The sequence below is a fragment of the Schistocerca nitens genome, chromosome 2 (genome assembly GCF_023898315.1).
Source record: "Schistocerca nitens isolate TAMUIC-IGC-003100 chromosome 2, iqSchNite1.1, whole genome shotgun sequence".
NCBI classification, from domain to species: Eukaryota; Metazoa; Arthropoda; class Insecta; order Orthoptera; family Acrididae; genus Schistocerca; species Schistocerca nitens.
The window spans coordinates 251,371,999-251,384,642 of NC_064615.1; the positions used below are offsets into that span (position 1 = coordinate 251,371,999).

The 12,644-nt window shown below is 42.7% G+C and overlaps 1 protein-coding gene across 1 annotated transcript in view; it reads left to right on the top strand.

Annotated features, from left to right (window-relative positions):
• Positions 1-9,909: 9,909 nt before the first annotated feature.
• The window catches only part of LOC126234958 (juvenile hormone acid O-methyltransferase-like), a 44,026-nt gene continuing 41,291 nt past the window's right edge, over positions 9,910-12,644 (top strand). The window contains exon 1 of the mRNA XM_049943696.1: positions 9,910-10,092. Within this exon, the coding sequence (XP_049799653.1) occupies positions 9,910-10,092 (183 nt within the window). The remainder of the gene's footprint in view (positions 10,093-12,644) is intronic.

Here is a 12,644-nt window from a genome sequence, read left to right on the forward strand (position 1 = left end):
ATAGAAACACGGCTGGCAAGTAACCCAGGCCGTATTGTCGCGCACTTATTAATAACCAAGGTAACTGGGGCAGCTTTCAACCGAGCAGCATCAATGGAAGCGTCTTTGAGTCCCTTCGGAAAAACAGGTCTCATCCTGCGCAAAGGAAACGTCCTTAGGGAGCATGATTTTTCAATTCACCGCCTTTCTGACTCTCCACAAGAAAGTGATACCGGAAATTAAACTAGTCATAGTGATGTTGGTCAAGCTGTCAACAATACAGACATCAGACCTCTTCCACAGATCGCAAAGACATCTGGAGATCCGGCCGTTCAAGTAACATTGTCTTCGCTCTGTCCTGAGTTAACAACGCCATATATAAGTGAAGCGGTTGCAATAATTTAAACAGAAAAAATTACCAGCCGAAGCTAAGAATAAAACAGCCAAAAATGTAATCGGGAAGATGAGTGGAAAATCTTCAAAGCGGAAGAGAGGTGTAGTAAGTTTGAATCCGATGCCTATCTTGATGAGAGTGGTGATTCAGACTGCAGTGATGCCTGCTTTGTACACGGCGCTGTTTCTGATTACAAACATAGGAAAAAGTGGAAACAGTGCGCGAAATGTCATCGCTGGGCCCATGAAGATTGCGGTGTCTAGGAAGACAATTTTGTACGTGCGCGATGCCCTGAAAGTGTGAAATGAGTGAAGGACAACAGAGATCAATGAAGATATAAAAAGTGTAAGTTCATATTTCATATTACTAGTAATAAAAAATATGTTTATCGTCTCATGTTAGGAAACCCTTACCTCACTTCTATGTAATGCCTTGTTTATGAAAATTTAATAACCCATTGAAAGTTTGTTTATTACTGCAAATACAGGAAAATGTGTGGTAGAGTTAGATAGCGGGAGATATTATTAACACTATAAAAATGCAATTGCATTTACTTTTTGGTCCTTAACATGCTTTTAAAAAAGTGCATCTCGTATTATGTACCTTCCTCTACTAACTCAAAGGATCCATCCACTTCAGTTTCGCTACAAGATAAGCTGCTACTAACAGCAACAAACACGTCATCACTAAGTATGTTCAATCTGTCCTTTCAGAACAACTTTAGGTCCTTTATAAAAATTTCGGTTGAGCTTATCTCCGGCTTTACCGGCAACGGCCTTGCCGCAGTGGATACACCGGTTCCCGTGAGATCACCGAAGTTAAGCACTGTCGGGCGTGGCCGGCGCTTGAATGGGTGACCATCCAGCCGCCATGCGCTGTTGCCATTTTTCTGGGTGCACTCAGCCTCGTGATGCCAATTGAGGAGCTACTCGACCGAATAGTAGCGGCTCCGGTCAAAGAAAACCATCATAACGACCGGGAGAGCGGTGTGCTGACCACACGACCCTCCTATCCGCATCCTCAGCTGAGGATGACACGGCGGTCGGATGGTCCCGGTGGGCCACTTGTGGCCTGACGGCGGAGTGCTTTTATCTCCGGCTTTAGTACCTATGACGATTTGAGCTCCAGTGCTTTTATTAGCGCTTGGACCTTTGGGTCTTTCCCAGCAGAGCTACGACAGTTTCCTGCTGCAGTATCTACAGTTTCTTGAGTTTGCCTTTCACGCTTTGAGACTGAAGCCCCTTTTATTGCTCCCGAAAACCTCTAACCCAAAACTTCCCAGTTCAGTCAACAGAGCACCCAGTACCACGCAGCCGCCTCCTGTGTGTAATGCCTGGTGTCGGGCTCTGCAGAAGTTGAATGCCCGTCAGAGGAAATGGACCTTGATGGCCATTAAAGGGCACAGTAATGCTCCAGAGCTACACTCGCATAGGGAGAGTGCCACCCGTCTCGCCACGTGAATACACTGGCCAACAGCGTTCCTTGCGGCCGGTATAAACAGGAGCGTCTAGCTATCGGTCAGTCAATTTTGCACTGGCGTCTGATATTATCGGTTACTATCATCGATGGACTACAGACTATTCGATGACTACTTCGCTTGGCATTTCGCTATGATCATGGTTTGCTTTGTCTCTCTCTCATTCCTCTTGTCCCGTTGACATCGTTGTGGCTAAGGTTTCCGCTTTGTACCTCGTTGTTGCATAGCTTACTTTGGCTTGTCCTAGTCTGTCCCTCGTTCGCTGTCAGTCAGGCGTCTTTAGCTCGACTTCCACAAGGTGTCGTGTTCTCTCCTGCAGGCGATCCTCCCCCCTTGTGGCTTCACCCGTATTTCATCTGGCTTCTGAGGCATGTCCTGATATCTGGCTACACGCAGATACAGTATAATGGACCCTTGAGGTGTCAAGTAGAACTCAGTACTCCTCCATGGTGAAAATCAAGGAATCTGCAGCCTACATGGTCGCAGAACTATCTGAGTCTCTGATTCGGACCCTCCACTCGTTGTGTACGAAATGTCCGCAATCGGTCCTGTCGATTATGCTACAGATAGTGAGCTCTGCTTTAATCTTGGAAGCAAGATTGGCACTCTTTACCACTTCAGGTATTTGCCTGAAACCAGAGAGCATCTCTTTCGGTCCAAAAGAAGAACACTATATGTACCTATGTGAGCTTCCACCTGCAGTTGGCTGTACCCTGCACTTTTCATTACACTCATTAGGACCTGTTCCACGTGTGAGATGACTTTTACCTCCCCCCTCCCCGGTATGCACACAGAGTGCTCACTGGATTTCTTCCCCTCCTTAACAGCCATATCTCAGGGGACTCGTTATGAGCCCAGCACTGGAGGTCCTATCTATCCATAATACTTCTCTCTTCGAATGCCCAGGTCTTGAGGGCTAAGAGGCTCCGTCGGGAACAGGACAAGCAAACTATCTGCTCAGGATGTTTATCAGGCACGGGTAGTGCCTAAATTTATTTGTCAGATGAAACAGATAGGCCTGTAGATCGGCTCCCTGTAAAGTCTTTCGCTACCTGCCACACCTTAGTATGGTTTCCCACTCGACCATGGGAGACGTGTCAACATCAGAAAGGGCAATATACGCGCCAGTCACGGTAGTGCACCGATTAGGGGATATGAAGGATGTACGTCCACACACGTCACACGTCTGTCCGCTTCCCTCCCCCCTTCCCCCCCCCCCCCCCCCCGCCCCACGTGATGACTACTGGCAGCAGCTTCAAGCTGCATTGTGACCGAAGCCAGCACCCCTGGAGCTGTGAGCGAGTGGTCATAAACTCAGCCTGTATCCGAACACAGCAATCATAGTCCCTACTCGGACTAAAGAAGGCGGAACTGTACACTAGATAGTTATTAAAACGCAAGACTGTGCCTAGTAAGCACACAAACGCGTATGACATTTACGAATTAAGTTACTAACCGGGCACATAAATAAAAATAAGCCGCTTCTGTCTGAAGCTCGTCTCACAAACGAAGGCTATACTCTCCTGTCGTGCTGCTGAAACAATAGCTGCTGTCTTGCTGCGGTAGACTCCCGGTTTCCGGAGCCGCAGGTCATCCCTGACTGATCCCAACAAGGCTTTCGTCATGGCTGGTAGGTAGAACACACACTTGACGTTATGTTTCCAGAGCGTTATTCTGATTTTTGTTGATGTGTTACAGATGTATGGGAAAATTGTCATTGTGACAGGTTTATCTTCACGCTCAGCAGGCTGTGGTTTCGGCTTCTTCGGTATTAAAGCACACTGTATCTGACGGTCGCTGTAACTGTACGTATGAAACACTGTCTGTAGATGCTGCGATGTGACTGCTAGACCGTACGATATTTCGCGTGCTCGATGCACTTGTATGCTTAGTACACCTTCTCTTTCTGAAGTAGAGCGATGGCTGGAGTTACGTAAGTACAAATCTAAATGTGTCGGTTTACAGCATATGCTGTATCCCAGTGTTAACATCTCGTCTCCACTTAATGAACACGTCCAGAAATGGATACTGATTATTTTCTTCTGTTTTCATTGTGATTTTATGTTTTCGTGCAGTGAATTCAGGTGTTGTGGGACGTCTTTAGGTCATGTCATCGGTGCAGCCAGATTATGAATGTATCATCTTGATATAAAAAAAAGCATGAGGGATTGTAGATTGCTGACTTCAGAGCTTCTTCTTCAGCTCCTTCCATAAACACACTGGCCACCACTTGTTGTGACTGACAATTCGCAATTTTTCACAAACACAACTTTTAATTATGTTAGTTTACAAGGGTGATGACTGAACAACAAAAGAAAGGTAACAATAACGATGCCAGTAAAAGTCTCCTAATTGAGACAAAATTTCACTTCTAATTTTCCACAAAGGTTCGTGGTAACACACACACACTAGTAAAAGTCCAGAGGCGAAGACGTAATCTTCAGCGGTCAAAGTCCGTCGGCATCTGGAGTGAACTGAACTTTGGGGCTGGTCCTAGCCCCTAAATAGCTGTCTCCAGCCAATCAGGTTTTGGCGTAGTGATACTTCCTGCAGGCCATGGCTCGAGCTCCCTCTGCAGGAAGTAGTGCTCGAAATATCTGTTTACAGTATCTTGTATGTAAATAGCCGGTGTTTACCATGGTGCTTTTGGTACGCCTTGGACATAGACTACCCTGTCCTCTGTGTTGTAATATGGGTTGCCGGCCCTCATGGGCAACCTTGGCTCCAGCATAACACCACTGGTGATAGTGGGCAGCCCATCACCATTCCATCTGTTTTCGTCCAGCTGCTCCAGAACTTCCGACTGGGTCAAGAATACCTGATGGTGACGCTCTTTACAAGGGTTATTCTAATAGACACTTTAAGCCTCGTAGTAGAGAAGACCAGGCCACCACTAATGAAATTTTTGGAATTCATGCTTACGAGCCTGGAATCGCAATGATTTGAGTAGCACTGCCTTCAGTGGCGAGTTCTGCTTTGAACGGAGCCCCGACGACAAGTGAAGTCGTGTCTGCGGACGCTTCAGACAGCGGTGGGATACCAAACTGACTGTCAGCCGCTGTACTGCGCAACAGCTGGAGTGATGGTCTGGTGTGCCATTTCATTTCACAGTGGGCACCCTTACCGCACAGCGGTATGCCGACGATGTTCTACTCCCCTTTTCATTATCCTTCAAGGCAAGCTATCCTGGGCTTACATTTCAGCAAGATAATATTCTTCAGCACAGAGTAAGAGAGTCTACCACGTGGCTTCATACTCGTCAAATCCTACCATGGCCAGGAAGATCGCCAGATATCTGCCCAGTTTAGAACGTTTGGAGGATTATGGGTGGATCCCCACAACCAACTGAGGATTTTATCGATATAACTAGCTCATTGGACATAATTGGGCACAGTATCTCTCAGGAGGCCATCCAACAACTCTGTCAATCGATGCCAAACCTAATAACTGCTTGCATAAGGGCCAGCGGTGAACTATCGTGTTACTGACTTGCTCGACTTGTGAAGCTCTTTCGCTTGAATAAACCATCCAATTTTTTTCTGAAAACGTAATCATTTGTTGGCGTTTACATGAAAGTCACATCTACCAATTTCCGTTCCATTAGGATAACTCCTTCGTGGTGTGTCTTTTTTTATTTTCTTAGGGTGTACATGGAAGTGTATGCTCCAGTCATTTAGGGTATTTGTGTGCAGAGAGTACGTTCTGTGGTTTAATGTGGTTTAAGGTTATTATGAGTAAGCAATAGTTCCTGTGGCAGTGTTTTTAAGTGATGGGGATCTGTTGCGCGGATAATGTTATACCGAGGGAAGCTGGGGATATGGTGAATGCTAATGAAGTGAAATAGTGTTGCTAATCGTACGAGTGAAGAGGTTGTGCAAGCATGTTTATTTGTTGATGGTGTTCAGCAGCTGAGTGTTGATAGTGAAACACCTGCTGGGGATAATTATAGCAATTAAGGGTGAGCAACACATGTGTGTGGGTAGCATTAAATTAAGCAGTAATTGGTTGAAAGTGAACAGCGTGTTCAAAGATTTTTGATGAAGCAATTAGAACGAGCTTCTTGAAATAAATACAGTCTCGGTTGCAAAATCTTTTTTTATTTACCGGAAAGACGTGTTTCGCTCTTTTGGAGCCTCATCAGATTGACCTGGTGGTGACAAATGACAATAGTGAGGCGTGCACAGATTAAATGGGGAGTTAATATAGAAACACAAAGAAGCAAAGTTGCAGGCTGTGCATCCGTCTCTACAATTAACCATAACGTAAACTTACGTAAAAATTAATGTGGAAAACCAGCATTCGTCCATTAATGCCGATATATGGCATTAAGATAAAATTTTGTAAGGAGCCATCGTCCTATCGGCATGGGATGAATAAAAGCATTACGGAGTCTGGAACCGGGAATACAAACTACAGTGTCTGCTGGACAGGAAAACGATGAGAAACCAAGGGAAATTAATAAATCTTACGTAACACGTAGCCAACCGCGTTCTGGCGTACACAGCATGGAACGTTGCATACAGCTGACAAACAGTGGAAAAGGATGTCTGAAACAGGATACGTCAACCCTCCAAGCCGGCCACACAAACATAGAGCCGTAGAGGCAACATTATACGACCGTAGTAGCAAACGTTACAGTTACATGGCGTTAGCTAACCAATGTGCTTACAAAAGGAGATTGCGTAACTAAATTGCAAATGCGAAAGGCAAATTAGGTAAAACAGTGCATTATAAAAATGCATTTAGTGCAAGAATGTTAATGAAATAGGTCCAAAAACACAAAATTGGTATCGGTAAAAAGAAACCTATACAGTTAAAAAAATGTTTAAACAGTCAAGCTGCAAAACTTAAAATGACGCTACAACGTTAGTCAAACCAGTTAAAGATAATGAATGAAAGAAATTAGCGTCACAATCACAGTAAAAGTTACTCGTGGGTTGGAATAATGGGTATCATAATAAGACTGGTTTCTGCTAACCAACTGATCGTTCAATAAAATACATTTCCCCGCACCGAAGTGTTTCAGAATTTCAATTTCCTCTAAAAGATTTAGCCTTTTTCCTTCGCTGGCGATATGGAGTGCATGTAAATTGCTAGACTTCGGAGAGTGGCGGCCACTAGATTTTAGGTGCTCTGCAAAGGACGAATTCTGTTTAATTTGTTCATACTTGTTAATCAAATGTTCACTGAATCCGGTTCGAAACTTCCTACCAGTCTGGTCCACATATGAAGCTTCACAGTCGACGCACTCTGTTGGAATATATCTATCTGAATCTAACAAGTTACACAGAAGTCGAACAAAAATTAGACGAGTTCGTGGGTAAAAATGTTCCCTCAATCCTAACAGGAGTTTTTAAGTTATTTTATGTTAAACGTTTTAAGTGTAAAATAAATTTTGAAAATTAATATATCAACAACCCCTTAAGCATTTTTCACATACGAAGTGTCTATGATGTTTGCTGATGACACTAGCTTGGTAGTAAATGATGTTGTGTGCAACATTGGCTCGATGTCAAATGGTGCAGTTCCTGACCTAAGTTCATGCCTTGTAGAAAATAATCTAATTCTAAGTCTCAGTAAGACACAGTTTTTACAGTTTCTGACACGCAATTCAATGAAATACGACGTTTTAATTTTACAGATTGGGCATATGATAAGTGAAACTGAACATTTAAAATTTCTAGGTGTTCAGATAGATAGTAATCTGTCATAGAAAGCCCACGTTCAGGATCTTGTTCAAAGACTTAATGCTGTCATTTTTACTATTTGAACGGTATCTGAAGTGATTGATCGTTCGGCACGAAAATTAGTCTACTTTGCTTACTTTTAATTCGCTTATGTCATATGGTATTATATTTTGGGGTAACTCTCCCCATTCTAAAAGGATATTTTTGACTCAGAAACGGGCGGTTCGAGCAATAAGTGGTGTAAGTTCACGAACCTCTTGTCGACCCGTGTTCACGAGTGTGGGTATTTTGACATTGGCCTCTCTATATATATATTCCTTACTGTCATTTCTTGTCAACAATATTAGCTTATTCCCAAGAGCAAGCAGATTTCACTCAGTTAATACTCGGAAGAAATCAAACCTGCATTAGGATTGGACTTACTTAACTCTTGTGCAGAAAGGTGTGCGGTATACTGCTGCATCGATTTTCAGTAAGCTACCACTGGAATTCAAAAATCTTAGCAGAAATCCACGAGCTTTCAGATCGAAACTGAAGAGTTTCCTCATAGGTCACTCCTTCTACTCGTATTCTGTATAGGAGTTCCTCGAAAAAATAAGCTGATTCTTGTTGTATTGTTGATTGCGTTTACTTAAACTCATGGATTGACTTTTACAGATTCACAACCACTGTATTTCTATCTGTTATTACTTTTATGTTTTAATTTCATGTACTGACACGTTCCATGACCCTGGAGATTTGCTCCTCAATTTGGTCCTGCGGAACCTGACGTGTAAATAAAAAAAATAAAAATGGATACGTCTTACTGAACACCTATTTTGGATCACGGGCTGAAGCGTGCACTCCAATAGTAAAAGCATGAATTTTCACGTAAATAACAAATGAAACATGAAAAGTAGCACAGCATTACGAAGGGAACCGGAAGTACATATGAGCGACAATAGGTCTTCTCTCGAATGTGCAGAAGTTATTTCAAATGTTCAGTTATGGACTTGTGATATTCACATGTGTTGCTAGCGAATACTCTGAAGTAATTTCAGCTTTCACGTCAGGTAAACTAGTCTGACCTCTTGACCACTGTCATTTTTGAGAATGATCTACACTAGGAAATTAGTTTGCAGTTGTGGAACTTAAAACTTCTTCTAAAGAAACTTTGATTATTTTCCGAAACTTTGTGGAAATGTGAGGTACTGTTCCGTTACATTTAAGTCCTTGCCCATTAAATAATTATTAACTTGTGGCAAATATTACAGTAACTGAACAAACTCAGTTAGTTAAAATTTTTAACTCTGTGAGTAGTGAGCATTATTTTTCACAGCAAATTCCTGCCTGCATTTATGACTAGTGTGTTTCACAGGGTTAATGCGACAAATGTTTTGGTGAGCCCTTAGACTGCAGCGTATCCAACACTTACAAATCCAACCACTGTTTCGGAGGTCCTACAAATAGTGATTTCCTAATTTACAATTTATTATTCGTGCTGCAGATGCATGTGGGGGTATTATGAGCTAACGGATTGTTGAACAGTTATTTCGTGGAATCAACAAGATAGCCATAAGTTTTTGCTTCTTCATTTATTGTCCGTATAGTCGCATACGCAGGTCGCATCTAGAATCAACTAGCAAGACGTTAGCAAAGAACAATTTTATTCTATTATCTTGCAACCCGTAGGAAGCTTTCATGACGCTCATTTGCTAGCCCTCCATGATGCCTGTTTACTTCGCATTGTTCTTGCTGAAATTTTAGCAGGGACTTGAGCTCCTCAATATTTCCGACCGGCATCGGTAATGTTCTTTCTCGGTTCTTCTCCATGCTGTCTAATTCTTTATCGCTTTCCGTAATTTCTCTAAATTAACGTCTTAAATTTAAATTTTCCTCCATTATGGTCAACTTTAGCCCTTCGAATTTATTTTCCGAACCTTAGATCGCAAAATTTTTGTTCAGATATTCGTCTCCCAACGAATAACTATCCCCTGGATTTTTCAGTATTGACCTGGGTAAAAATTTCCTCCTTATCCTTTCGCTGTTGACCTCTTGAAGCTTCTGAAACTGTAATCATCTGCTTGCCGGTAAATGTACATGACATCTACCTATTTCCGTCTAACTCGGGTAATTCCACCGTGGTGCGTCGTTTTTTTGCCTAAAGGATATTATTTATGACGAATTTCATTAAGGAATGAATATAGCAGAAAGCTGTAGTCTGTATCCACAGTTCCTGGATTAAAGATCACTTCCAAAAATAGCGATCGTTATCTAATTATATCTTTCCACTAGCATGTGGCTGAAGAGAAGCGAGATATCTCCAAAAAAATATTTTTTTCAGGCATCAGCATCTTGCTCCTGGCTGTGAGGAACATAGACACCTCATCAGCATGGATAAGCAAGATGTGTACATAATCAGCGTGGATAAGCCAGACGTGTATAATCTCGCCTGCGCATCCCTTACGCTGATAGCCGCAAAACAGATTGACGCCCTGTGGTCAGATCTCACTTGGCCGAAGAGGCCGCTGCCACTGCTGGAGGTTGGCTGCGGGACCGGTGACGTCGCCAGGAAGGTGGGTACAGCGTTTCAGTCCTGGCAACATTACCATCCAGTCAGACGTGCCAAATAGTAGGCAACTCCGTTGTCTTCTGGGAAGTGTAGTCGCTCAAGGAAATCCAGATCGAAGTAGAAAAATGAATACACTTGCCAAAGTAAATGGCTGCTCATCTTGGATACGAATAACTACACGATAATAAGCATAAATAGTAGAAACAGGCTAGTAAATACATCTGTGTTTAGTTCCAACATCGATCTCCCATTCAGTAGGTTCTCAAATCCGCAGCTACTGTGGACAACTTTTTTTTTTTTTTTTTTTTTTTTTTTGTAGGCCTATGGCTTCATATGAAGTCTGAGGTGTTTAGAACAGTTTTAATAATAGCAAAAACTTCGCGTAGTGTTTATTATTATTATAAGTATAGTACGATCACTTGTTCAAATTCGATAGTGTGGAACACATTTCCTTTACTGAACAAAAGCTCATAGCTGTTAAGGTATGCATTTTTGAGCCCACTTTTACTAACATTTTTTCTTATTTTGATCCATACTACCGGTCTGAAAGTTACCTACACTACAACCTTATCAACAGCAGTACCGGCACCTGTATTACACTGTCAGAGGTAACAGAACAGTTTCCGCCTGTAACATTCGATTCGTTTGTTTCCGGTACAGGGACCCTTACCTCAAATTGATACGTATATCCTTCTCCACCATCCTAGAAAGTTTGTAACGACATCAAGAAATCACATTGTATTTACACTATGTGATCAAAAATATCCGGACACCTGGCTGAAAATAACTTACAAGTTCGTGGCGCCCTCCATCAGTAATGCTGAAATTCAACATGGTGTTGGCCCACCCTTAGCGTTGATGACAGCTTCCACTCTCGCAGGCATACGTTCAATCAGGTGCTGGAAGGTTTCTTAGGGAATGGCAACACATTCTTCGCGAAGTACTGCACTGAGGAGAGGTAACGATGTCGGTCGGTGAGGCCTGGCACGAAGTCGGCGTTCCAAAACATCCCAAAGGTTTTTTGTAGGATTCAGGTCAGGACTCTGCAGGCCAGTCAATTACAGGGATGTTGTTGTCGTGTAACCACTCCTCCACAGGCCGTGCATTATGAACAGGTGCTCGATCGTGTTCAAAGATGCAATCGTCATCCCCGAACTGTTCTTCAACAGTGGGAAGCAAGAAGGTGCTTAAAACTTCAATGTACTCCTATGCTGTGATAGTGCCGCGCAAAACAACAAGGGGTGCAAGACCCCTCCATGAAAAGCACGACCACATCATAACAATACCGCCTCCGAATTTTACTGTTGGAACTACACACAATGGCGGATGATGTTCAGCGGGCATTCGCCACATTGTGTACCGTGATTCGTCACTCCACACAATGTTTTTTCACTGTTCAATCGACCAATGTTTACGCTCCCTACACCAAGCGAGGCGTCGTTTGGCATTTACCGGCGTGATATGTGGCTTATGAGCAGCCGCTCGACCACGAAATCCAAGTTTTCTCACTCACGCCTAACTGTCATAGTACTTGCAGTGGATCCTGTTGCAGTTTGGAATTCCTGTTTGATGTTCTAGACATGTCTGCCTATTACACATTACGACCCTCTTCAACTGTCGGCGGTCTCTGTCAGTCAACAGACGAGGTCGACCTGTACGCTTTTGTGATGTACGTGTCCCTTCACGTTTCCACTTCTCTATCACATCGGAAACAGTGGACCTAGGGATGTTAAGGAGAGTGGAAATTTTGCGTACAGACGTATGACATCCGTGACACCAATCACCCGACCACATTGGAAATCCATTCTGCTCCCTCACGATGTCTAATGATTACGCTGATACGGAGTACCTGGTAGCACAATGCACCTAATATGAAAAACGTATGTTTTTTGGTAGTGTCTGGATACTTTTGATCACATAATGTATGTACATTTACATGTTCTCTGTAGTATCGTTGTGTTACGTTTCCGGACACTGGTTTCAGTGTAAAACTTCATCTACTAATTCCTCTCTAGAAACTCTAGAAGTGTGAAACATGAATTGTGAAATGCCCTGTATAGTTTAGAATACTTTGTGTTTCTCCTGATATTACGGAAGTTTGAAAGCCTCCACTCCTACTTGTACTTCAGTTTCGGAGTTCATAAGAGTAGATGCACCGGCTTCTTTCCGTGATATTTTACCTCTTTATATTGAATCTGGCACATATGTGAATATACGCTATATGACTGAAATTATTTAAATGTCGGAGGGGCGATAACTTTTATAACGTGCAACGGAATAATAAAAACAGGAGTTAAGCAGAGTTAACCAAGACAAAATGAAACTAGACTTCATATTGTAGACATCCTGCAGTTATTAACAAGGCATGAAAAGGACCTGCATATTACAGGTAGAATTCGTACAATGTCAAATATGTGTTCTCACAGTTTGTGATGGTTGTGATGTGGAATATAGATCGGTTTATTACCCAAATATTCAGTGGTTCTTTGATACAGTTTCTGAAAGACTGTACAATTCATTTCAAGTCACAGATCATCAAGTTACAGCTTCTCCGTT